Below are 26436 nucleotides of genomic sequence, written 5' to 3'. Positions count from 1 at the left end.
CAAGCTATTCCCTCCCCTCCTGCTTTTGTTTTGTCCAAAAAGGCTTGTCCCACACCTGAAGTCTGGAGGGGCTGGGACAACATTTCAGAGCTGTCAAGCCTGTAAGCTGAGGTGTTAGAACAACCTAAGATACATTTCTACAAAGTTTGCCCTGAGAGGAGAGGTACTTTTTATTCAAGAAAAAACAGTGTTGTATTTCCTGAATTCACACTCAGTTCATTACACAGGAATCATGACCTCATTCCTTATGATTTGCAAAAACTTAATGCTGTAATTAAGGTAAAGCAACTTTGTCATATGCAGTTAAACATAAGACTGTACAAATCTACACAGTTCCTATACTTCCCCAGTGTTTTTGCATATTGTTACCAAATAATACCCCTTTCCAAATCCCTTCACCCTAGCAAAACCCGTCCAGGCTTGTGTTACAGCCTCTCTGAGCTGGCTCATGTTATGATACTATATCCAACCTCTGTAACCTGGTTTCTTCAGTTTACCTTTCTGCATTTTGCCTCATTGCACCTTGCTGATGGAAAGCAAGTGGCCCTGGGCTCTGCAACGTACCTGATAGGCAGCGAGGGGTCTCCAGCGTCCCACCAGTCCTTGGGGGGACTGATGTACATGCACCACAGCTCCCAGCTGTACCCATGGGCAGAGTTCTCATAACGCTGCACCTCGAAGTTGTCCTGCTTGATGTTGTCTATGGAGGGAAGAATGACCCTTCTCCGATTTTCCTGAATTCGTGAAAGTACTGGCTCAGCCCTGAGTGGTAAAAAAAAAAAGTGCAGGAAGAGACTGTTAATTTCCCCCATGATTTACAGATAGACATTGTAGCCTTCATACAGCTTGTGCACCTAAATGAGGGTAGGAAAACAGGTGTTCCTGTCACCATTCAGTAAACAGAAGGGAATAACGTGGACTCTTCTCTGCTCCCATTCACAAGCGGCATCATGTCTTCAGAAAGACACAGCAAACCCCAGCCTGAAGATCCTGGAGACTGTCACAAGGCTCCTCATAGTCAGCGAGTGACCCCAGATTGCAACGCACAGGCCTCTGCCTCACCCTTTCACTTGCCCATGCTTTTATCAGCACCGAAATTGCACAGAGAGGCAAAGAATTCGCACTGCCAAGTTTAAAAGGTTATTTCTGAAAGGCTTACCAAGCTTTGTCAGCCACAAGAGAGATGCTGCAAGAGGCTTCAGCACTTTCACTTGATGGGATTTCCCACTCAGACATGTCCCTTGTGTGGGGCTGCCATCGGAGCACAGGGGCCAGTCGCCTGACATGAAGCTCAGGGAGCCGCAGCCCTGGAGGTTTGGTGAGTTTTAGCACTCTCCTACATAACTGACCACACAAATTCATAGCCCAGCTTAAGCTATCAGTACAAGGAAAGGACTATTTCCACAAACGAAGGCTTTACACTGTGGAAATGAATTAAAGCCTCTGAAACTGGACCTTATCTTTTCCTGCAGAGCTAGTACACCATGTTTTCTCTGGTGTGCTGGTTTAAAAAAGCATTATTAAATAATAATTCCATATTCTGAACTTTTTAATTTTCAAAATGTCCATGTTTTTAAACTGAGCTTTCCTGACATCTTCACTAAGGTAGCAATGAAATCAGATGATACATTAACTAGGAGCCAGTTTTGCAGCATGGGCCGAGTGTACAGCCAGGAGCAGCTCATTGAAGGTGCTCCATGACCACCTGGAGACTCTCTCCATACAAGAACTATGGACCATCAAAAGAAACAGGCTCAAGATGGACAACAAGAAGTTAGCTCTTTCCACAGTGGGTAGCTAAGGTGTGGAGCACCCTTGCCCAACGATGCTGTGAATGCTTGAAGTTTACATGGGCTCAATAAACAACAGGAAAAAAACTCATGAGAAACGCAGTGAAGGTTGCTAAATACGTAGAAGCCATGTCTGCCTCACATCTGCAAATTGTTGAACTTTGGTAGCATACTCTGAAGCATTATTGTATGTGCTAGCCCTGCCCATATATGTTTTCCTAGGCTTCTGGTTACGGTTAGTGGCATAATAGGAGGCTAGACAGGCCCTTGGTTTGCCGCTACACAGCTGTTCTCACATACTTCTGTTCCACCTGGATAGTTATCCTGTGTAAAGTTCTGATGTGCATCAGCAGGGTAACTGCACACAGATTCCCATGCTGCCATGCACAGGTAGACATCCTGCATGAAAACACAATCCACAGGCTGGGAACCATCACTCAAAAACTTCCCTTCTCTAAAGCAAGGCCATGAAGGATGTGCTTTGTTTAACCAAGCTTTACCTAGTCCAAACCCCCAAATCCAAAAAAACACGTCCCTGGACAGAACCAGGTAAATTCTTGAAAACTATCTGAAGGGTCTTTTTTCCCTTGGGACACAGTTCAAGGACTCTATAGCTACAAAATTCATCTCTGGGACATTCAAATGTGTTCAGAGCAGGGGGTGTGCTCAACCTCAGCTCTGCAGCCCGAGAGCCACTGATAGACCTGGACTCAGGCTGCCAACACAAGGAGCAACTTGCAGTCTTGGTGCCTCCAGCAACAGCAGTGGGTACGTAACACCAGAGTGAGTCAAGTCCATGCTGCAGAAAAGCTCACTCTCTACCCTTCGGAAAGCTGTTTCAAGAGCTCAGCAAATGGGAGCTTCCTCTGTGTATGAATAAAATCAGGTGTGAGGACTTAATGACCTGAAGAGAGGAATGTTTAACTGCGAATACAGATATCAGCATAAGAAATGGCTCTTAAAGACACCCTTCAGCTGCACTGTCATTACAAAGAATTCAGTAACTGCACAGAACAATTTGTTTGCAGCTGCTAAAGCATTTTTCTTGTGGATGTTACTTTCTGTTCAAATTAGACACAAGTTAGCTTCTTCTATGTCCACTTTTCTAAAAGGACCATTTACTTTTTGCACTTGGGCGGGGGGGAATCATTCTCAGGCTCCTATCATAATCTAGGCTCAAACTTAAGCCACTTGAACTCAAATGTTTTGAATCTCTGAAAAAAATCCTTATGAAACACCTTTCACTGCTTCTGCACCTCTGCACTTATTCCTAGCTGCAGAAGAAACAAATCAATCTAAAACATCTAAGCCTTCCCCAGTGGGATCCAGCTGCAAAGGGTAAGGAAGCTGGAAACATCATCTCTTTCAATCCCTTGCTGTCTGGGCTTTTTTAAGTTTAGAGAAATTACTCAGGGCTAAGGGAATTGGAAATCAACCTGAAAAATATCAACTGAGGGGGGGGACAGGGTGGTGTGCACACATGAAAGGAGGGAACAGAAAATGATTACACAAAACAAGGGCAAGGAAAGGTTTTCCTTGTATTTTCCCATCATATGTCATCGGTGGCCATTCAGTACAGAAGGAAGACAGGATTAGTAAAAGCCAGTGGTCTTGTTTGCAAACACATCCATACAAAATGATGGACTGTCCCTTGTTTAATGCATCACATACACTCTAACCGAGACCTTGAGGTTGAGCACCTACCAGCCAGCAGTGAACTCCACATGAGCATCAAAAAATCCAGTGATCTGGCCAGTGGCAGCTTTCCAGCCTTCGATACGAGCTCGGATAAGGCCTTCCCTCTTCTGGTTGCGCACCACCTTCACGAGCCCCGGGTATCGTTTATTGACATACTCTTCTAGCGGCGCCTTCAGTTCCTCTAGAGAAGAAGTGCCAGAGAACCCATTGAAAAAATGCAACAGTTTTCACCTAAAGTAAACCCACTTTATTAATGAATACGAGCATAACTTATTGGATTCACACATCTCTGAACACCACTGGGAGGGATATGATCATTTAGGGTCAATCAATGTTGGTTTGCAAAACATCACCTGATGGTGGACTGACCACAACCTTTACAAAAGAAATTCAAGGTTGCCAAAAACATTGCTGTTGGACGACTAAGGAGCCTAAATGCCACCTTTAGAGGCAAAGGGCAGCAGCGAGAGCCCAGCTAGATTACCTTGCAATACCTGCGTATCAGCCCACTGAAAGACAAAAACAGAAGGAAGTCACTTGTGGACACCAAACACAAATCCTTTGCATTTCTGGTGATTTTAACTGAATGAATTGCTAGAAATGCTGTGAAACCCATCTGAAGTAACTTAAACTACATCAAAACTGTGTATGAGCTTCACTATCCCTTTTACTCAGCCTCACTGCTACAGTCTTGGCATTTGCTGTGTTTTCCAAGCTTTGCCACTAGAAAAGTTGAAATTCCCCCTGCTTTTATGATAGAATGGAAGAGATTTTTGGCTTCATTCAAAAGATGCTCATACCATGTATCTTCTGTTCATTGGAAGCTGCAGAGCATTTAATTATGTTGTCTAAGCCTGTATATGGGCTACAGCTGAGAACATAATGGGTCTGTTAGTCTGCAGTCCTTACCAGCATTAAACTTTTTGATAGTTACAAGTATTGACTATAAAAGACACACAGGACTTTGAGCGTGGAAGCATATGAAAGGTTACAACAAGGGGTAAGTACTAGTATGTTTTTTCAACAATTTCAAAAAGTACTAGTGCTCCTCTGCCAGAAACCTTCGTCCTTTTACTTCTCGGTCCATCAGTTAAATGCATGAAAATCTACTGATGAAAAGTACTCTGGAAAAGCTAAGCAATACCACTGTGTACCAACATGGACTCCTAACACCATCGAAGCCATTCCTGAGACTTTTATCCCTATGAGGCTCCAGGACAGCAGAAAATTAAGATATGCTCCATGACCCCAAAATTATAGTCTACTACCCTTCACACATACTCTCTCTCCAGAAAAGAAAAAAAAAAAAAAAAAAAGGTCACCATTAGTAAAATACTTGAGGCATATGAGCACACGTGGGTTCCAACATGAAGGAAACATGGCATTGGAGAGCAAAAGAGTAAACAGCAAGTCCCATCTGCTGGGCTTAGCCCGAGAAATCATCAAAGAAAAAGGGATTATCTGTTCCCTTCTCTTCCATGCCTTCTTCCAATCAGATATAATGTGCTTTCTTCAGACTGCCTTTCTGAGATGGTTCCCCTCACATATCAATTTCCCAAGTCTCACTTCTCTTTTATGCTGAAGTGGGAATAAAAAGAATAAAGCAAATGAACCCCTTCCTCAATTCAAAGCATCTGCATCACATACATACATAACTCAGCAACTTCCATTTCATGCTGAGCCACTCAGAGAAAAACCAATATTTTATAGAGACAACAACTCTTCTGAATAGTTTTAAGGAGACAGAGACAGATTTTTTGACAGATGAAACCCCACAAGCATAGCACCGGCATCTCGTGTGTTTTTGTCAGAAGGTAAGTCAATAATGCTGCAGACCATGGCATTACAGGCTAGACTGAACAATTAAAACAACTTTCAAATTGGAGTTTTAATCTCAATTGAAGGAAAACAGGAAAAACCTTTATGGGCATTGTTTGAGCAGCTCGAAGGAGCGTAGCGCTCCACTGAAACAGGGAAGAACTGTAACGTCATGTCTCAAAGGCAGTGAAGGATGAAGCCCAAGAGATTCCTACGCCCACCATACTGTGCAACAGGCAGCTCATCAGAAACTCCCTGGGGAGCCACAGCCATGTCCTGCTCCTTTCTGAAAGGATGCTGGATGCCAACAGGTGAAGAACTGATCTGCTGAGAGCACAAAGGCCAGTACAGCAACACACATGCACCTGTGAAACAGCACAAGGTGACCACAGAAAGCTGGTGGAGAAGGTGCTCATGATTAGCATATTTCTAACCCACCACACCCCATTCATTAGCAGAGGCCAGAGTGCCCCTCTCCTGCCCACAATGCATGCTACAAGCACCCCTAATGGGCTGCTACCCAAGCGGAGAAACACTCAAGAGAGACAAAAGCATTAACCAGACATGGGAAACATGGTTCCCGACCCTCTCTCCACTAAGAGCTTCCTGTACAACCTTGCACAGATTTCCAGGCTTTGCACCCTGCCTTCCCTCCCAGTCTGGCTCAGCCCACAGCACACACCTTTTGGGTGAGAATTCACTTTTCTTACATGCCTGCGCAAGCCCTAGTGGAGAGGACAGTTACACATCTGTGCTGGCCTTTGCCAGTCTCTCACCCTTCTGAGCTGGTTTGCAGCTCTGTGGTGGGTGGGCATTGCGCACAGCAGCTGCTGAGTGCTATTTTGGTATTATGAGATACATACTTGGCACTCAATTGGGTATCCAGCCAACAGGCACAGGGATGGGGTGGGCTTTGTATTTCATTTCCCAGTGCATCCAGAAGTGCAGGTGTGGAAAATCCAGTACTAAGTAACAAAAGCACAAAGCCAGTCTCCAGGAATGCTCTGCAAAACTCCCATCCGAGTATCAAGCAAGCCTTGGTCTCCCCTCACCAATGAGCAGGACTGATATGGCTGTGTCGAAAAGCATCAGTGGAAACCCCAGCACTGGCACAGCTGCACTGTTGGAGCTCCCCTGGTCCTGTGAACGCTGATCCTGCGGGAACAGACGTGCTCAGCTCCCTCCATGTGAACTCTAGAGGGCTGGAAATAATAACTCACAAATCTAATCTTAATCCAAGTCATTTGAAGTCATTCTTAATTTTACCCTACTTTTTCCTTCACTCGGTAGTTGCTTCACTTAGTGCCATTAGCGTAACAGGAAAACAACTCATGGCGGCTCTGACGTGTGTTGCCAGAATGCATGGCTCCAGGCTGAGAATGTGGAAAGCTGTTGCATTAAGATCAGTAACAGCAAAGATTTTTGTCTGTCATATTAACTTAAGAAATGTTTCATCCCCAACTGTATCTTTGCAGCACGTTCCAGAGCTGTAATAGGAAGGTTGGGAGGTCTGAAGTAGTATGCCAGGAATTAAATGACTTGCACTAATGGACAATAGCAGATACTCTCAGTCAAGGGAGTCAGCTTTCACACAAACTGGCAACCTGGCCTTTGGATCTCCTATTTTCAGGACTTCATGCAAACTACAGCAGGGGAGAAAGCATCTCACAGTTCAGATAACTTGCTGCCATTCTCCTCACCTCTGCCTTGCACAGGGCGGGGCTTCCGCTCCTTCAGCTCATTACTGAAAATGAGAATATCCACTAGATACTGAGCCAATGACAGTTTTAGCACAATAATCAGCCCAGTGGTCATAAACTGAAACTCTGGATGAAAAGTAATGACAACGAAAGTGAGGAGCCAAGACAGGAGCAGAGCAGTGGCTCCCCAGCTCACCTTCATCCCTCCTAGTCAAAGGACCACTTATTTAGGCCGTGCACTCATGAGGTATCTGAGTGGGTGGATGTACATGGGGTACACAACCAGTAATTTGATCCAAACTAAGTACTGCAACAGAACCTAGAGACCCCTTTCTCTTCTGTACACTAGGGCACTCTTCCCCACCCACACTCATGCATCCTTTGAGGAGGCCTACCGGACCATTCTTCAGAGCACACCCACATCATTCCTAAGTCATGTTTATTAAGGATGCAATCCATATTTGCACATGGAGGTATTTGTGAACATTTGGTCTTTGCCACTGCATGAGCTACTTTCCAGAGAAGATCTGCAGAGAGAAACCATACTGAAAATGCCACCAGGTTCAATTTCAATCCTGCCTTTTGTTCTCCATCTGTCCATATAGATCTTCACTGAAGGGCAAGTCCAAGGAACTAGAATCCAATAGACCTGCTGCTATACTATAAAAAAAAAAAAAAAAAAAAAAAAAGAGATCTGCCAGCTGCATTGACTTATGTTATCTATTGCAAAGTATTTTGTCACCTACATGAGCTTTCTGGGAAACAGGCCTGCCAGAGAAATTGAACCACCTGATGACACCAAAAGTAACCATGTCACGGACAGCCCAGAAGCAACCACAGGAACATCCACTGCTCAGTGGTCCACACCACAAATCCTGCCCAAATCTCCCCAAATCCTGTTGAAGTTCCCAAAACTAAAGGTGGGAACTGCCTGGTGCCACACAAAGAAAGGAGCAAAGACCAACGGCAACAAAGGAGCTCAAGGAACTACCAACAGCAGAAAATTTCTTATACAACAATGCCCAGGTGGTCCTAGACCACACCTCCTCTACAACCCTAAAGTAAACATAGTTGTGTTTGCCAGGCTGAGGTGGATGGGAAAAGTCTGCAGAGCCCAAGGCTGTTATCAGCAACACTGAAAGCTGGAGGACACAGGAGTCAGGTCTGGGAGCACTCCAGTGCCACGGGGAACACGAGCACTCCCTTGTTCCACACTCTCACCTCTCTGAAACACCAAAGCCATCATGGGTTGGATTTCTCCAGCACAAATTCACATAGGAAACTCCTTCAATGGGCAGTAAACAAATATGAGAATTTTTGCAGCAAGACTCAGAGCCAGGTGAGTCTCCAAAGCTTTTGATGTTTGCTTGCAAATACTGAAGAGGAAACTGTGAAAAGGGGAGCAGGTGCATGAATCAATTCTCATACAGGATTACAGTCAACGCTGGTCCCACTAGGTGCATTCATCTGCAAGTCTGGTTCATTTGGTTCAGCAAAAGCCAGAGAGACAAACCAAGGAGGTCTGTTTCTCTCCTCCACGCCTTGGCAGGGCCTGAAAGCTTTGGACCTGAACACCACTGGGACAGCACCAGGTCAGCTGCAATTAAGCAACCCATCTTTAGTTTGAGCACTGGAATAATTAGGCACTTGGGTTGGACCAGCACCTAGGAAAAGCTGAGATACAACTCAGTTTCTTGCCATTCTGTTAAAACCTTCCTCTAAACAAACACACACAAAACACAAGCAAGCCAGCTCCCGGGAGAGCGTGCACAAACCACTGTTGTTGCTGTTGAAATGAGCTGCAAAACAAGAAAGCAATATATCAAGTCACAGCTAATACGTTACACTGAGGTAAATTACAACTCATAGCATGTCTCCCTGAGTGTAGCCAGCTCCTTTAAGCAGTCTTTTATCCAAAGGTTTTCTTTTATACCAAGAGGTTTGCTTTTCAAAGAGATATTATTCCAGATTAAAAACACTAAAAGACAGACAGCAAAAAAAAGCAGGTGATGATTAAGCAACAGATTCAGACAAAGTGTGCAGCTGCAAGATAACGTAACATCTCAGGGGCACATTGCTGCATCCCTCCAACAACCTACAAAACATGTTATCACTCAGAAACACAACCTGAGCACTGGCTTTGTAATTACACCCCTGCAACAAAACACAAACAAAAGCAGACTCCAAAAAAGTCTTTACAAAGTATAATGCGCAGCTCAAGGGAGAAGGGGGTTCAAACTACAACTCCCCAAGCTTTTTCCTTCAAGGAGGGATTTCACGCACACATACCCATTGCAATACATCGGTATCTTTTATCTATTTACAACTCAGATATAAAGAACCAGAATAACTGTGTTTATTAACTTTTACTCTCTCACTGCATATTTTTATGTTGTGCAGTGTTGTTGTACATACCACGTAACAACAAAGATAAGAGGAAGAAGAGTTTAATGAGTCTTCAGAAGCAGTTTGTTCCAGTCTGAAAACTACAATGATTTGATCATGTCTGTGTTAAAGAGTTACTGCTCTACCTGAAGGGCAAGTAACAGCCAGGGGTACCCTAGGTACGCAGTTCTTACCTCCATCCCTGGGACTAATTTTAAAACTTGAAGTTGACTTGGAAATCCCAGGGATCTTTTAATATTCAGCTTGGGAACATGCTTTGTTCTTCAATTACCCATACAAACTCTATTTCCTCTTCATGCCTGTATAAAGTGCTCCCTCACAAAATCTACACAGAAACCCCTCCACGTGTAGCCCCAAGCCACGGACTTTCATGAACCTTTAGCAACTTCCCCAGAAGCTGCTTCTGGTAACCCACCAGGGCACAGCGCAGCTCCTGATTTTGAGCCACTAAGGTCAGCCTTCTTTTAGGTGTATAAAACTGAGCCCAAAGGCTTTGCTCAGGCTATAGCGACAAGCCATACACCCATAGAAATTGTCCCTCTAACACACACGTCTGCTCACAACGAGGCTAAAGTAATTCCTTCTCTTGTTCAATCAGAGCCACTAAAGTCACACCCATGCAACCCCATCCTCTGCTCGACACCAGCACTTGATCCTCCAGGATTCATCTCTAAATCTTAGAGCTCATGAGAAACTATTTTCCTGTAATTATTTTCCTGTAGAAGCCAAATCCATATATTGCAACGACTTTGTTTGTAATATCCAAAGCATCAACTATACGATGTTGCTATTGCTGCTCACAATTATTTCCTACCATTAGTGGGAACTATATGACAATGTTATTGCCATTAATAATTCTTTGCTGTCATTGAAGCTCCCTGACAATGCAGAGTGAATCCATGGGTCCCAGAGATATGTTCTGGTTTGTATCATTTCTTTTACATGAGAAAACTAGATTATTACACGCTTGGGAGGAGCTCTCCATAAACATCTGCCAAGTTACCTCATTATCTTCCTTCAAATCCCTCCTTAAAATTCTCATTTGTCATGATGCCTACGAAGACTCAACAGCATAATACTGACATTACTAACTAACCCTACCGGCTAATAGCATTGCCTCGTTCCCTACTCCCACTCTCCTTGTATACTTCCATCACAAGGTTTTTGAAGACAGAGCCCCTTTGACGTTCAGGTGTCGTATGACCCTCAGCACAACGCTGGCCATCACTAGGAAGCCTGAATGCTCATATTCCTGACGCAATCAATGCATCCTCTTGGTGGGATGCAGAGTGCACGTTGCCTAGGTGTGCAAGGAGGTTGGGATTTTCCCACCTCCTGCGCATGATGTATGAATTTGTCTCTCAATTTAGAACATCTACCTGCATCTGCCTCCCTGTATAGGTGGGTGCCACAAGGCACTCCAACACAACCCAGGCAGCTTGGTTAGCCTGCAAAAACAAGCACAAAGAGGAAATCCTAGAGATGGAAGTGCTTGAGCACTCTACAAGCTTGGCCACCTGTCTCGCTGCCCTGTCAATGCCCTGCCACCATCCAGCTCCACCACCAGACCCCACCAGCACTGGCCCAGCCGACTCAGCAAACAGCCAGGGAAGACGGTGCCTTGCAATCTCAGTGGTGGATAAAGAGGATTTCATTCTGCATCCTCACTGCCAGCTACAGTCTCAGCTTATTGGGGGAGGGCAATGCTTTTTCATAGAATCATAGAATTTTTTGGGTTGGAAGAGACCTTTAGAGATCATCTAGCCCAACCCCCCTGCAGTGGACAGGGACAGCTTTAACTACATCAGGTTGCTCAGAGCCCCAGCCAACCTGACCTTGAATGTTTCTAGGGATGGAGCCTCCACTACCTCTCTGGGCAACCTGTTCCAGTGCTTGACCACACTCATTGTAAAAAATTTCTTCCTTCTATCCAGTCTAAATCTATTCTTCTTCAGTTTAAAACCATTACTCCTTGTCCTGTCACAACAAGCCTTGCTAAAAAGATTCTCCCCGTCTTTCCTATAGGCCCCCTTTAAGTACTGAAAGGCTGCAATACGGTCTCCCTGCAGCCTTTCTTCTCCAGGCTGAACAACCCCAACTTCCTCAGCCTGGCCTCATAGGAGAGGTGCTCCAGCCCTCGGATCATTTTTGTGGCCATCTTCTGGACCTGCTCCAGCAGGTCCATGTCCTTCTTGTGCTGAGGGATCCAGAGCTGGACGCAGTACTCCAGGTGAGGTCTCACCAGAGCAGAGTAGAGGGGCAGAATCACCTCCCTCGACCTGCTGGCCACGCTTCTTTTGATGCAGCCCAGGATACAGTTGGCTTTCTGGGCTGCAAGCACACATTGTTGGCTCATGTCCAGCTTTTCATCCACCAGTACCCCCAAGTCCTTCTCCGCAGGGCTGCTCTCAATGCCTCCGTCTCCCAGACTGTATTGATATTGAGGGTTGCCCCGTCCCAGGTGCAGGACCTTGCACTTGGCCTTGTTCAACCTCATGAGGTTCACACACACCCACCTCTCCAGCTTGTCCAGGTCCCTTTAGATGACATCTCGTCCTCCTGGCGTGTCAACTGCACCACTCAGCTTATAGAATCATAGAATCGTTTAGGTTGGAAAAGACTTCTAAGATCATCCAGTCCAACCATTAACCTAACATTACCAAGTCCACACTAAACCAATTAAACCAACTAAGAGTAGACTAAACCATGTCCCAAAGTGCCACGTCTACCATTTTTTGAACACTTCCAGGGATGGTGACTCCACCACCTCTCTGGGCAGCCTGTTCCAATGCTTGACTATCCTTTCCATGAAGAAATTTTTCCTGATATCCAATCTAAACCTCCCCTGGCACAGCTTGAGCCCATTTCCTCTCATCCTATCGCTAACTACTTGGCAGAAGAGACCAACACCCACCTCACTACAACCTCCTTTCAGGTAGCTGTAGGGAGCAATAAGGTCTCCCCTCAGCCTCCTCTTCTCTAGGCTAAACAACCCCAGTTCCCTCAACCGCTCCTCATAAGGCCTGTGCTCCAGACCCTTCATCGGCTTTGTTGCCCTTCTCTGGACACGCTCCAGCAACTCAATGTCTTTCTTGTATTGAAGGGCCCAAAACTGGACACAGTATTCCAGGTGCGGCCTCACCAGTGCGGAGTACAGAGGGACAATCACCTCCCTACTCCTGCTGGCCACACTATTCCTGATACAAGCCAGGATGCTGTTGGCCTTCTTGGCCACACTGCTGGCTCATGTTCAGCCGGCTGTCAGCCAACACCCCCAGGTCCTTTTCTGCCAGGCAGCTTTCCAGCCACTCTTCCCCAAGCCTGTAACGTTGCATGGGGTTGTTGTGACCGAAGTGCAGGACCCGGCACTTGGCCTTGTTAAACCTCATACAGTTGGCCTCAGCCCATCGATCCAGCCTGTCCAGGTCCCTCTACAAGGCCTTCCTACCCTCGAGCAGATTGACACTCCCACCCATTTTGGTGTCATCTGCAAACTTACCGAGGGTGTACTCAATCCCCTCATCCAGATCATTGATAAAGATATTGAACAAGACTGGCCCCAAAACAGAGCCCTGGGGAACACCACTCGTGACCAGCCGCCAACTGGACTTAACTCCATTCACCACAACTCTCTGGGTTCGGCTACCCAACCAGTTTTTTACCCAGCAAAGAGTACACCCATCCAAGCCATGAGCCACCAGCTTCCCAAGGAGAATATTATGGGAGACTGTGTCAAAGGCTTTGCTAAAGTCCAGGTAAATGACATCCACAGCCTTTCCTTCATCCACCAGGCAGGTGTGCTGGTTTCAGCTGGGATAGAGTTAATTTTCTTCCTAGTAGCAGGCACAGTGCTGTGTTTTGGATTTAGTAGAAGAACGTTGATAACACGCTGATGTTTTTAGTTGTTGCTGAGTACTGCTTATGCTAGTCAAGGACTTTTCAGCTTCCCATGCTCTGCCAGGTACACAAGAAACTGGGAGGGGGCACAGCCAGAATAGTTGATCCAAACTGCCCAAAGGGCTATTCCATACCATATGACATCATGCTCAGTATAGAAACTGGGGGTGGTTGGCCGGGGAGCAGCAATCACTGCTCAGGAACTGTCTGGGTATCGGTCGGCAGGTGGTGAGCAATTGCATTGTGCATCACTTGCTTTGTATATCATTATTACTATTATTATTATATTGTTACTATTATTATTTTACTTTATTTTATTTCAATTATTAAACTGTTCTTATCTCACCCCAGGAGTGTTTCTCACTCTTACTCCTCCGATTCTCTCCCCCATCCCATCAGGGTAGGGGGAGTGAGCGAGCAGCTGCGTGGTGCTTAGTTGCTGGCTGGGGCTAAACCACGACAGCAGGTCACCAGGTCACAGAAGGAGATCAGGTTGGTCAAGCAGGACCTGTCTTTCATGAACCCATGCTGGCTGGGCCTGATCCCCCGGTTGATCTGCACTTGCCTGTTGATTTCACTCAATATGAACCGCTCCATAACCATTCCCAGCACCGAGGTCAGCTTGTCTGGTGTCATCTGCAAATTTGCTGAGGGTGCACTTGATCCCACTCTCTATGTCATTGATGAAAATATTAAACAGCACTGGTCCCAGTATGGACCTCCGAGGGACTCCACTTCTCACCGGTCTCCATTTGGACATTGAGCCATTGACCACTACCCTCTGGATGCAACCATCCAGCCAATTCCTTATCCACCGAACAGTCCACCCATCAAATCCACATCTCCCCAATTTAGAGAGAAGGATGTTGTGGGGGACTTTGTCAAAGGCCTTACAGAAGTCCAGAGAGATGACATCCATTGCTTTTCCCTTGTCCACTGATACAGTCACTCCTTCATAAAAAGCCACTAGGTTGGTCAGGCAGGACTTGCCCTTGGTGAAGCCGTGCTGGCTGTCTCGAATCACCTCCCTGTCCTCCATGTGCTTGAGCACAGCTTCTAGGAGGATCTGTTCCATGATCTTCCCAGGCACAGAGGTGAGGCTGACAGGTTGACAGTTCCCAGGGTCCTCCTTTCTTCCCTTTTTAAAAATGGGCGTAACATTCCCCTTCTTCCAGCCACCAGGGACCTCACCTGACTGCCATGACTTTTCAAATATCATGGGGAGTGGCTTGGCAACTCCGTCAGCCAATTCCCTCAGGACTCTGGGGTGCATCTCATCAGGTCCCATAGACTTATGTACATTCAGGTTCCTCAGGTGCTCTCGAACCTGATCTTCCCTTACAGGGGGCTTTGCCCCCCTTGTCCCCATCTTGCAGTCCATCAACTTGGGAGGGGTGAGGAGAGAGGTTGCCAATGAAGACTGAGGCAAAGTTGTTGAGTACCTCAGCTTTCTCCTTGTCTGTTCATACTAGGTCACATTCCTGTTCATCTGGGGGGTACGCTTTCTTTAACCTTCCTTTTCTGGCTGACATACCTGTAGAAGCCCTTCTTGTTATTCTTTACATCCCTTGCCAAATTCAGCTCCATCCTTGCCTTGGCCTTCCTGACCCCCTCCCTACACAACCAGGCAGCTTCCCTGTACTCTTCCCAGGACACCTGTCCCTGCTTCCACTGCCTGTGCAGTTCCCTCTTGCTCTTTAGTTTGACCAGCATGTCTCAACTCAGCCATGCTGGTCTCTTCCCTTCCTTGCCTGATTTGTTACACCTGGGGACTGAGAGCTCTTGCGCTCTATGGAAGGTGTCCTTAAAGATCTGCCAGCTCTATTCTGTTCCCCTGTCCCTGAGGACCGTTTCCCAGGGGGTCCTTCTGACTAGCTCCTTGAAGAGCTAGAATTTTGCTTTTCTAAAATTTAGGGTCCTGACTGTACTCCTCGCTTTTCCCATGTCCCTCAGGAGCGTGCACTCCACCAACACATGATCACTGCAGCCCAGGCTACCTCCAGTCTTGACATCACCAATGAGTTCACTTGCACTGATGACCATCAGGTCCAGTATTGCATCCCCTCGGGTAGGAGCGTCTATTACCTGGCTTAGGAAGTTATCCTCAATGCATTCTAGGAATCTCCTGGATTGCCTACAGCTTGCTGCGCTGCTTTTCCAGCAAGTGTCAGGGTGGTTGATGTCCCCCAGCAGGACAAGAGTCTGCAAGCGTGAAGCCTCCTGGAGCAGGAGGAAGAAGGCTTCATCAGTAGGCTCCCCTTGATCAGGCAGCCTGTAGTAGACACCAAGCACAAGGTTCCCTTTGTTGCCTCTGTCTCTGATTCTTACCAATAAGCTTTCAACCTGCTCGTGGCTATTCTTCAGGGACAGCTCTTCACACTGTATAGATTTTTTTAAGTAGAGGGCAATGCCTCCACCCCTCCTTCCTTGCCTGTCCTTTCTGAACAGCCTGTAGCCACAGACAGCCACATTCCAGTCATGGGATTCATCCCACCAAGTTTCAGTTATGGCAATCAGGTTGTAGCTTTCTAGTAGCACAGTAGCTTTCAACTCCTGTTTGTTCCCCATGCTGTGTGCATTCATGTAGAGGCATTTCATCTGGGCTGTTGGCCATGCCACCTTCTTAGTGGAACATCCCTTGTTTCCCTTGAGGTGCTTCATGGAGGTTTCCTTGTTGGCTCCTACTACCTCAGGAGCCCCAGGCTCATCTCTGCAAGACTTTGACTGTGCTGCAGCATCCCCAGCATGCCTCTGGGCAACAGGTTGAGGGCTCATAGTAGCACCCCATCCCTCTAACCATTGTGTAGCATCCCACAGCTTGTCAGAGACAAGCCTGGTATGTTCCCCCTCCCCCTTCACATCTAGTTTAAAGCCCTATCAATGAGCCCTGCAAGGTCCTGAGCTTTTGAAAGGATTCATTTCATTGCCCTGTGCCTTTCAATAGTGTCTCCAGAGTACTTGACTCAGTATTAGCCTTGGTGCTGCATACTGAATGATGGGTGGAGGCTGTTTAGAAACATGTTTCTTTGTCTGTGGCAATGGGTAGAGAAGCTCAATAATTATTACCAATGGGTTCTCTTTTAAAGAGCATTCCTCTCTTCACCCCATTGATACAGTAAAATTTGGAGAAGCATCATCTCATTTTGGTATTTCGAACCCTCCAAGTACTGGGCAACGTTAAATATTGCAGCAACAGGTCACCTGCATTTTCTCTTCACTAGCCAAATAGTTGCAGCTCTGAAATCTCACGGCTTCAGTGGTGCACATCATCCTAGCTTTTGCACTAGAGCTGCTGTGATTTCCATCAGCTGAGGAGCTGCCCTCCTGTTTCTTTTACTGGTAATTATAATTCATCAGCTTTCTATGGTGCTCATTACTGTGGTATTTGAGTGCCTATTTTTACAGCCTTAAGTAGCTTGCTGTATACCATCTCATCTCATTGCAGACAGGCGAGCAACCTCTCAGGCTCCCTCTGGAAATGAGCTCTCCACATCCTGCAGCCTCCCTGTTCTTGGTTTTTGATCACAGCATCCACAGCACATGTCTATTATTTTTTTAAATAATATTAAAAGCAAGTAGTACAAATAAAGAAGGCAGTAATCAAAGTAACTTAACCATTTTCTGTTCTTCATGAAGATTTTAACTACCCTAATGACAGTATCCAACTGTATATTGGGAAAAACAAATCTTGGAAAAAATCAGAGTCTGAAAATACTTCCACATGAAACCCACCTCCTGCAGCTTTCCATTATTCAAAGCCAGAAGGGAAAGCATTGCAACAGTGACTGACAGCAGGTTGAAGCAAATGACACATATGCGTAACATGGAAAACCTAACATCTCCCTCCACGTTTTGTCATGGCCTGACTTGAGCAGGTTGGGTGTGTTTGTTTCCTCTTCACTTATCCTTCTCATATCAGAAACATAATATAAGAGGAAGGAGGGCCTCTACAGGGTCCCAGTCATTTATAAAGCCTGGGACGTCATTTTACAGATAGGGAAACTGAGGCCCACACAGAGAAAATGTCTCATTTAACACCACTGCAAGGGGCCAAAGCAGAATAGCTCACTAGGCTCCAGGGTCTCATCCCCCAACTAGGTGGTAAATGTTTAGAGGTTCATCTCTGCAACAACCAAAGTGTTATTATTAGAAACAAGCATACACCTGAAACCAGAATTTCTGGATGCTACTGTGAAGAGAAAGGCAAGATGGCTTTCTGGTTTCCTTTAGCCTTCTAGCTTTCAGCTACACTTTCAGTCAAGAATTATCGCAGATTTTAACTTTGGTTTGATCCTGTTCCTTTTTTGCTACAGAAGCTAGAGGAAACTGGTGTGCCAGCCAGCACATCCGTCATCTTACATGGCGTGCCTCCTAGCAGCGTCACTGCTCCCAAAGAAGCACGACTCCTTCACAAGATTTTAAGAAATTAAACACCCTCCTGTGTTTTGGAGATCCGAGATCTCAGCACTGCTAACCTTCATCACTGTTGTCATCCACAAGGATAATTTCCTTCAGGAGGTGAGCTGGCGTATGATTAACAGCGCTGTGCACCGATCGCAGGATAACCGACAGGGCTTCATTCACGAAGATGAAGATGATGGAGATCTGGGGTAGGTCCTTGCCGTATCTCAGCTCTTTGCACCTGTAGCACAAAGGGCAGAGAGAGATGGGGTTAGCAGAGTACACAGAGCAGCGCTTTGAGTCGGGCACACATTTAATACACAGCACAAGATGATGGCTGACATCGACAGCTTTGCACAGCCATGTATTATAGCTGCCTGTGCCTGATTTCAGCAGTGCTGTCTAGGAAGAGATAGCAGCGACAGAAAGTCTCCTCTGGGCTCCAAGAGCACCAAGGGCAGGGTGCAAATCCAGAGTTTGTTTAACTGAGGTTGTGTTTCCATGTCTGTGTACTTATGTCTGTGGGCATGTAACAAAAAGCAACCTCCAGAACTGAGAAAATAGCTTTACCATTTAAAGTGAAACTCCACATTCCTGTTCTGTTTTAAGATTAATAGGTGCTCAGAAATGAGCTTTGTTCTTAAACAGCACTTGTGAATTTTCTTCTCATTTGCTTTGGAACAAAATGAATATAAAGTGACCCTTGGTTAAGTAGTCTTAATAAATGTTTTAACTCTCTTTGCAGATACTTCTGAACACATTCCTGTCTCTGAAGTACCCCAGCAGAGCATTGCCGTGAACTGGTGTCTTTGTACTTCACAGCCAGGATAGGTTAAAAACAAAAACTCGAGATCATCTTTCTGGGTTTCAGGAGGAATTGCTTAACTTGAGCTGGTTTTATGGCTGGGTATCTGCTTAGACACATTTCTGTGTATCAGAGCAGGACACAAATGGACAGAGCTCCCAGGTCACCTACCAGCCAGCATCGTACCTGGCAAGCAACAGGTTCACATTACATCGACACACCAGACCTTGAGACCGTGGACACTCGGAGCAGAACTAGGATAGCTCTAAGTGGAAGAGGTCTTCCAGGTAACCCACACCTCTCCAAGGAGCACACATCGTTCCCAAAGAGACACAGATATTGGTTTAATGCCACACTTTATCCTAACCAGAAACCTCACCTTAATAATGTACTTGCAGAAAGCAAACAGGCGATCTTTAACTACTTCAAACATTTTAATCAAACTCTCCAGCTTTCCCTACAATAAATATGAGCGAGGGAAGAAGAAGAAAATGACCCTCCCTGCTCGCTCTCTGCATTCATGACAGATTAGACATGCAACATTAGCTGTGTTCGAAGAATTACAATGGGCATTTACCAAGTAAATCCTGCCCAGATAAGCAAAGAAAGACCAAACATGACATCCCAGAGTTGCTTCAAGCTCACTGACTCTCCAACAATGACTCTGTATTTAATTGTACTGGGTGTTTCTTAGGCAACAGCTGGTGTTCTTCAGACTCCAAAATGAGACTTGGGAGACAAAGATTTTCACAGAGTTCTTTATGAATCCTCTTTAGTTAAACAAGTATGCTAGATAAAAAGAAGGCTGTATTTCTTGATTTAACTACTGCCTACCCTAAAGCAAGCCAAGATCTCTACAAAAGGGAAAGTACCAAATGCTGAAAAGGATCTTCCAAAGGGAGATCTCTTTAAAACGAATGAACAGCCGTGATGGGGTAAAGTGACAACTGACCTGAAATCCTGTCACGGAAGTCAAACTAAACTGGCTCCAAGATTAAAAACCTGCTTTTGATATGTCGATACCTGCTAAGCTGAAGAGAAGGTGGTCACCAGAGCAAGAGTATTTCCTTTAAATCACTGCACACCTCTGGGCAGCCTTCCCCTGGGGCACGCTTCAGGGGGATAAAGAGCTCAGTTTGTGATCAAAGAGGTTTGGAGGAAAATCCAAACTGAGCCCTTTGAGGTTCATCGCCTTCTCATTCGCATTCACCCTGCACTGCTCTTATCACGGTTCTCCTTCCTCAGTTGCTGAGGACAGGCACACAAAGATACAGGGAGAAGAGATAAGTCCGGGGAAGGAGTGGGCACACCAAACACCCACATTGTTCATATGTGCAAAGCTGCAATTCTCCAAAGGCGGGGGCGGGGGGCGCGGGGCAAAGGCTTTGCATAAACACCATGCTCTTCAGTGGCTTTGGTTGCAGCCACAGGAGCAGGAAAAGCAGCAATTTAAAACCAAATTAACCTCAAGTTTGTCAGTCTTCCTTGCACAGGCTCTCTTCAGCAGCTGGGTTGAGCGATGCTCTCTGCCTGCAGCCACGTGCTATTGGACTTCAGCCCTCTGGGCTCCACCACAGCAGTTTATTATTGACAAGCTGACGTGTCAACAAGTATTCATGCATGCATGCAGGAAAACACCTGGTGCTTCTGGGCTCTCCTGGGGCCAGGGAAGGGAAAAAGGAAAAAAAAAAAACCAAACACGCTTGATCTCAAACATAATTAGAAGGGCCAGTGGAGACCTTGTTAGAAACAGCAGGAATAATGAGTACGCAAGATGGAAAGCGGTGGGGTTTGGTTGTTTGGTTTTTTTCTTCTACGCATTTTAAATAGAAAAGGGACTGATCTGGCCTCTGTGGTTCAGCCTTATCATTCAGACCATTTACAGGTGGAGGCACAGAGGTTTGACTGTTTTACTCCTAGAAACATTTGAGACAGCAGTTAAGGGAGGATTTACTGTCTCACAGTGGGTCAGCAGGTCAGGACCCTGCTGGCTCCTGCCAGCAGCAGGTAGGCGAGGCTGCTGGGCTGCCCATCGCTCCAGCTTACGGAACTCCATCCTCCATCTCCACACCCTCTGTACCCCAAAGCACAACACCTTTTCAACCCTAAAGGGCTGTGTTTTCTGCATAAGGTGGGAAGACATATGATGTGAAATTTCTGCTGCCTTCAGCATTTCAAGCACAACCCAGAGGAACAGCACAGAAAGCCAGCACCAACCCCAGCGGGAACAATGACCAAGGGCTCAGGCATAAGTCCCAAGCAATGCACAGGCTACCAAACCCCAACTGAGACATATCTTCCCCTTCCATCCACACTTACTGCCCTCAGGCAAGAAAACATTTGGCTGCTTGCCAGACAGGATGCTCAAAATTCAGATCCCATGCCAAAATACTTCTAAATTCAGGATTCAAGCCTCACTAATTATCCAAAAAGGGATGCACAGGGCCAGAACTGGATTCTAGCACAGCTGCAGTCCTCAGCTCAGCCATGGGCTGGTCTCTTGGGGGATTAGCAATTAATGAGATAAATGTGATATTCGAGAAGGTTCTCAGGGGAGCTTGAGGCTAAGCAGCACATGGAAGACAAGAAGCTCTAGGAATAAACACGTTGTGCTGAGATTTTTGCCAAGGTTTTCTAGAACCTGAATTAACACCAAAGCAAATCCACTTCTTACATAGGCTGGAAAACCTTTGCAGTGCAGCTCCTCACATCTTCTAGGAGGAGAATCTCAGGTTTTACTTCTAACACTCAGCTCACACTATATCAGGTCTGCCCACAAGCAAGTTTTGGTCCAGTAAGTTGGATTTCTAAGGTAACACTGCATACATTTGAAAACTTTTAAATTTAAATGAAATATAATGAAAGACCACCACAATACTTCATTTTGGTGTCAGTGATTAGTTACCCACAGGGTTCAAGACCAGCACCTCATTTTAAATTTAAATTTGCCCACTTTCAGTTTTCCATCATTGACAAAAGGCTGTCTCAAAAACTTCTCCGCCCCGAATCAGGCACTCAGCCAAGTGCCCATCTGCACATGGACCCAAGGCAGAGCTGCACAACAGAGGCACTGTGGCAGTTTATAAAAGTGCAATACCTGGCCTTCTACATCTGAAAATACTTCTGATTGGAGAAAATTGAAGCAGGCTGCAGCTGATCCCTCACAATCCCCTCTTCACTAGATGAGAAACACTTGACTGGTACAGCACAGAACACTACTTACTTGCCAACACCTGCAAACTAATTAGTGCAGGTTACCCGACAACATTTTCCCCACTAAATCCCGCTCTCTTCAGCCAGTAGGCTGGCACCTGCTTGCAGGATTTATATCAAAATATCGTGAATCAACAGCAAAAAGAAACAGGTCCCTCACAATTTTGTCTCTCATTTGGATCAAAGGCATTTTATGTCCCATTAAATCATGCTTGACTACATCCCATTAAATCATGCTCACAAAACTCTCCGTAAGTTTTGAGATGCTTGGGAAAACGTCCTAACATATGATATTGGGTTTAATTTAAGGACCTCCTAAGGTCTCACTGAGAAGTGTCACTTGTCCTTAAATAGGGGAGAAAGGCGGTTTACTCCATCCTTGGTCCAAGGCTCAGACATATCTTTTTTCTGACGGACTGACCACAGACACCAGACCCAGCATAAACCTCTGCCCAGCACGTCCATGGACCAACTCCCAACGTCCTCCCCACCGGCCCCACAAGAGAACCAGGGAGGAGGACAGGTACAGAGGCCACAGAACTACTAGACTGTGGACACGGTCACCTTTCTCAGGTCCAAGATCTTTATTCTACATGAAGCCCGAGTTTGCAATCAGGAGAACATGCAAGGAAACACATGAAATAAAATATATTTATGGAGGACATTTTTTACTGTGAATTCTTTGCAGTTACTGCTTTATGTAAGAAGCCATTCAGAAACAAAAGAAGATGAGAAGGGGAGATGGGGGAAGGGGAAATATGGCTGAGTTTATGCTGAACAGCTAGGCATACATCAGGCCGTATTAATCAAGTCAGCCAATTTCAAAACAACAAAAAAACACTAAGTTTTGCTACTATGTATGTTTGTCTGCTGTAGCAGTCTGCCTTTGAATCCTCCGATCATTTGTTTTATGCTCACCACGCAGCTGTAAATCTACTCTTCAGTGCAGCAAGTGAGATTAGGATGTTTATTGGCTGCCTCTGTAACATAAAAGGGATATCATATCATTTACTGCTTCATGATCCCACAGCAGAGAAATAACCTGGAATCACAGCAAGCACTCCTGGAGCACAAAGAAGCCACAAAATTGCAAGTAACATTTAAAATACATTTCTTCCTGCTCACTGATTTAACACAATCCACTCTATTACTCGATTAATACATATCAACTGTCTTCTGGGGCGCAAAGCTATTTCCATCAACCACCCAGAATCATACTGTCCAGTGTCAGGCAACTGAGAGCCAAATTCAGATGGTTTCTATACCTTCACTACCCCAACACAAGCCATTTACCAGCACTAATGAGTGCAGTTTATGAACAACCTGGAACATGGACTGTTCCAGGACAAAACAGGCACCCACTTGTCTGATCCTTCAGCTCCAGATCAAACTATGCTGGCGCAGAGCTGACCGTGGACTTTCATGCCGATGGTGTGACTTGATAGACTGTGTGTGGTGCATCTTCTCCTATGGATGACAGGTGCCGTCAGGTAGCACCTTTCACAAAAAAACAATTTCATGAAAGAAACAATAATACATTATATTCTTTCAAAGTCCATAACTACAGACAACAGGACCATTACCTCATACTCTGGAAAGAAATGAGCAAAAGCATTCAGATACGAGTCCAGAGAGGAGCTGGACAGACAGCCCTGCAGCTTGCTTTCCTCCCAGGGTATTTTCCTCTGCAGATCACAAAACAGAAATACTGCTAATACCAAGAGATCCAGTAACCACTAATCCCACATGCTGCATCAAAGTTTATATTCATCACTGACTCTAGAATAATCATCATCCACCTTCTATGATATGCCTCACTCAAGCCATCCACTCCTGACAGCACATATATCTGTTTTGCACAGAATCTCAAATCTTTAAGACCATCACCTTTTTCCTAATTTGTGCCATTTGTACTGTCTCCTTCCCCCCAATTTCAACATAAATATGCCTACCAAAGTTTTAAGTGAAGATTAAATAGCATTAAGCAGAAAGTATAGCTGTCCTCATTTCCAGTGAGGAGGCAGAACTCCAAAAATTTGAAAAGCCTGCTTTGGTCAGATGTGCCCTGGTTTTCAAATACGTCCAATGTTTTAAAGGTAATACTTAGATCTAGATTAAAACCAGGCTTTAACAGGCTATCTGAAAATGATCTGTCAATAACCTGATTTTCCTAATGATATATTTCTAATAAATCATTCCTAACACCTATTAAGCATCATGGGATTATCCAGCCTGGAGCCCTCTGGAGCGATCTCTCCAACTGAGGGATGGGGGTGCAACAATGTGCAGAGGTTGCCTGTCAAAATCCAGAGAGACACAAACTGGTAGGAGTATCAGGTGGTAGAGATAATAGGAAAAAAACACTGAAGGAAAAGTATCTGCTGCTGCAGACACAGAACCCTGATGATGTATTTAAATCACAGTTTTAAGCAAGGTAAAAGAAAAATCTAACATACCCCCTGTGCCTTAAAACACTAGGATAAAATGGTCTCACCATCTGCTTTGAGACACATTTTTGCATTGTACGGAACCACACAGACACAACAGTTTTGCCACGAGCTGTTTTCTTCTAGGCTGGTGCCACCTCAGTGCTATCTGAGGCACAGTCTGGAACATAAGCACTGTACATTCTGCTTGTAGATTTGGCCATTTGCCCTTTGGTCTGCAAATGAATGCCCCAAAGCTGATCTCCACCACAGGCCCACCAGCACAAACCCTTCTGCAAAGGTCACTTCCAACTCTGTGCTCAGCTTGGTTCCTTACTGTCTGGGATGCCAACACAATGGCAAGTGAAGCCAAACAGAAAGTTGAAGAAATGCCAATAAACCCCCAAATTTTCTCATAAATGGAAGCACTCAAACATGCTACAGCACAAGGGGAAAAAGCAACACGCAGGGATCCTGGGCAAGACCATGGTGCCTAAGCCAGAGAGCAGAAGCCACATCAAAGCCTGGGGAGAGAACAACCATCTTCCCCCAAGCTGCATTTTTATTTTTAAACACAGATCCAACCAGTAACTGAAGAACAACAAAGACGGACGGAGAGCCAAAGGCAGTGCAGCTATATCTATGTGGGATCTAACAATATAATAAGAGGAAGGATATGCCCCCCTCACCCCCTATCACTTGCCTGCCCTTGGTTTAAAGCCCTACCCAAATAAGCTGTAGCTGAGGTACCCAATCTGACACAAACCTGTAAGCCTGTCCAACAGGTGTGCGATGCTCTGGTAGGAGCAAATCGGGCATCGTGGCTCCAGCACAGACCATCAGCAAGGCAGGTCAGCTGCTCGCCTTGGCAGTGAAACCTTCCTCATTCAGCAGCAAAAGGAGGGTCCCAAGGGGCTCCTCAGAAACCACTGCCAGCTGCAAAACCAGATCCCATGCTCCTCTCCTGGACGTGGACACAGAGCAGGACTGGTGTCTGACCTCCAAGCCTGGGCAGCTCACTATAGGCAACAGCATCAGCACTCCCTTCGTTCAACTCCTCCAGGGCTGATGACACTGTTTTCAAGATAAATACATGCAAGTGCAGAAAGGCAGCAAAGGCAAATCAGCCACTGCAGGCCAGGCTCAGGTACCATCACCACAAACAGCAGAGGAAAATACCTCCTGAGCCTGTGTCACAGTAAGAGCAGAGCTCGCCCTGGTAGGCATAGCAGGTAGGCACAGGAAGAGTTCAGAGAGTTACACTGCAATTTGTTCAGCTCATAACATAGCACACATCCCTGCCCCATACCACCACCACCGAGACAGCCAGCAGAGCACACAAGTACCTTGTCCACACACACAATACCCTTAATAGGAAAGAAAGCATCTCTGTTTAGTGCTCCACAAAGCACAGGAGAATTTTACCAACTCCTTACATTCAATAACCAAGAAGAGCTAGCAAAACTTTCTATATGCTGTGCATAGCAGGAAAGGGCACTAGCATGCTGAAAATCCCCAAAACACGAAGTCCCACCCTATAGAACAGCAGTACATTCCTACTCATTTTGTACATCAGTGCGAAGCAACTGCTGTTATGAGAAAACAGCACATCCTATTTGGGGACTTAAATGTGGCACAGGCTTTAAGTTTCTGACTTCCACTAGTGCAGGAATGGTCACTCCTTGACAGCTGAAGATGTGGTGCAGAATAACACACACAACTGCCCAAAAGCAAATTACAGGCAGACCATGAACTCAGAAGTCTACTGTAAAACCTTGATATCACGTTAGGGTAAGATTATTTCTTACTTGCTCCCTGCTGACATTCAGCCCTCCCTGTCCTAGCCATTGCTTTGTGTCCTTCTTCCAGCATGAAGCCGGTAGGATTCCCCATCCTGCTCACCCAATATACAAAGGGCACTACGTATAGCCTCTGTGTTACAAGCAGGATGGCCAGGCTCTACTCCGCTTTGGATGGATGTCAAGTATGAAAAACACACACAGGAGAAAAGGTCAACAAAGTAATAGTAGGTGGCTTTTCTGCAGCCATTGGAACAATTTAATTGGTCTGACTAATGTCTGGCACAGGTAAGGATTAGGCAGCATCATATGAAATAATTTTTGGAAGCAGACAGCACTGTGTTATGTTCTTATGTTAGGGAACACATTGATGGCCACATGCAGGTGTTGGACCCACTGCTACTGCTGCCAGATGGCAGAGAGTCTTGAGAGCAGAAGCCCTCCATGCTAGCCTTGATGAGCACTCAGGCTGATTGATGACCA

The 26436-nt window shown here is 45.7% G+C and overlaps 1 protein-coding gene across 1 annotated transcript in view; it reads right to left on the bottom strand.

Moving 5' to 3' along the window:
- The window catches only part of GALNT17 (polypeptide N-acetylgalactosaminyltransferase 17), a 217140-nt gene that overhangs the window by 119405 nt on the left and 71299 nt on the right, over nucleotides 1-26436 (bottom strand). Inside the window, exons 3-5 of the mRNA XM_075719882.1 lie at nucleotides 17785-17951; nucleotides 3495-3669; nucleotides 565-762 (exon numbers count right to left, since the gene is read on the bottom strand). Coding sequence (XP_075575997.1) covers nucleotides 565-762; nucleotides 3495-3669; nucleotides 17785-17951 — 540 coding nt within the window. The remainder of the gene's footprint in view (nucleotides 1-564; nucleotides 763-3494; nucleotides 3670-17784; nucleotides 17952-26436) is intronic.

Source organism: Pelecanus crispus, chromosome 12 (genome assembly GCF_030463565.1).
Source record: "Pelecanus crispus isolate bPelCri1 chromosome 12, bPelCri1.pri, whole genome shotgun sequence".
Taxonomy (NCBI): Eukaryota; Metazoa; Chordata; class Aves; order Pelecaniformes; family Pelecanidae; genus Pelecanus; species Pelecanus crispus.
The sequence above is the reverse complement of the archived record's forward strand: the minus strand, read 5'-3'. Positions and strand labels throughout refer to the sequence as shown.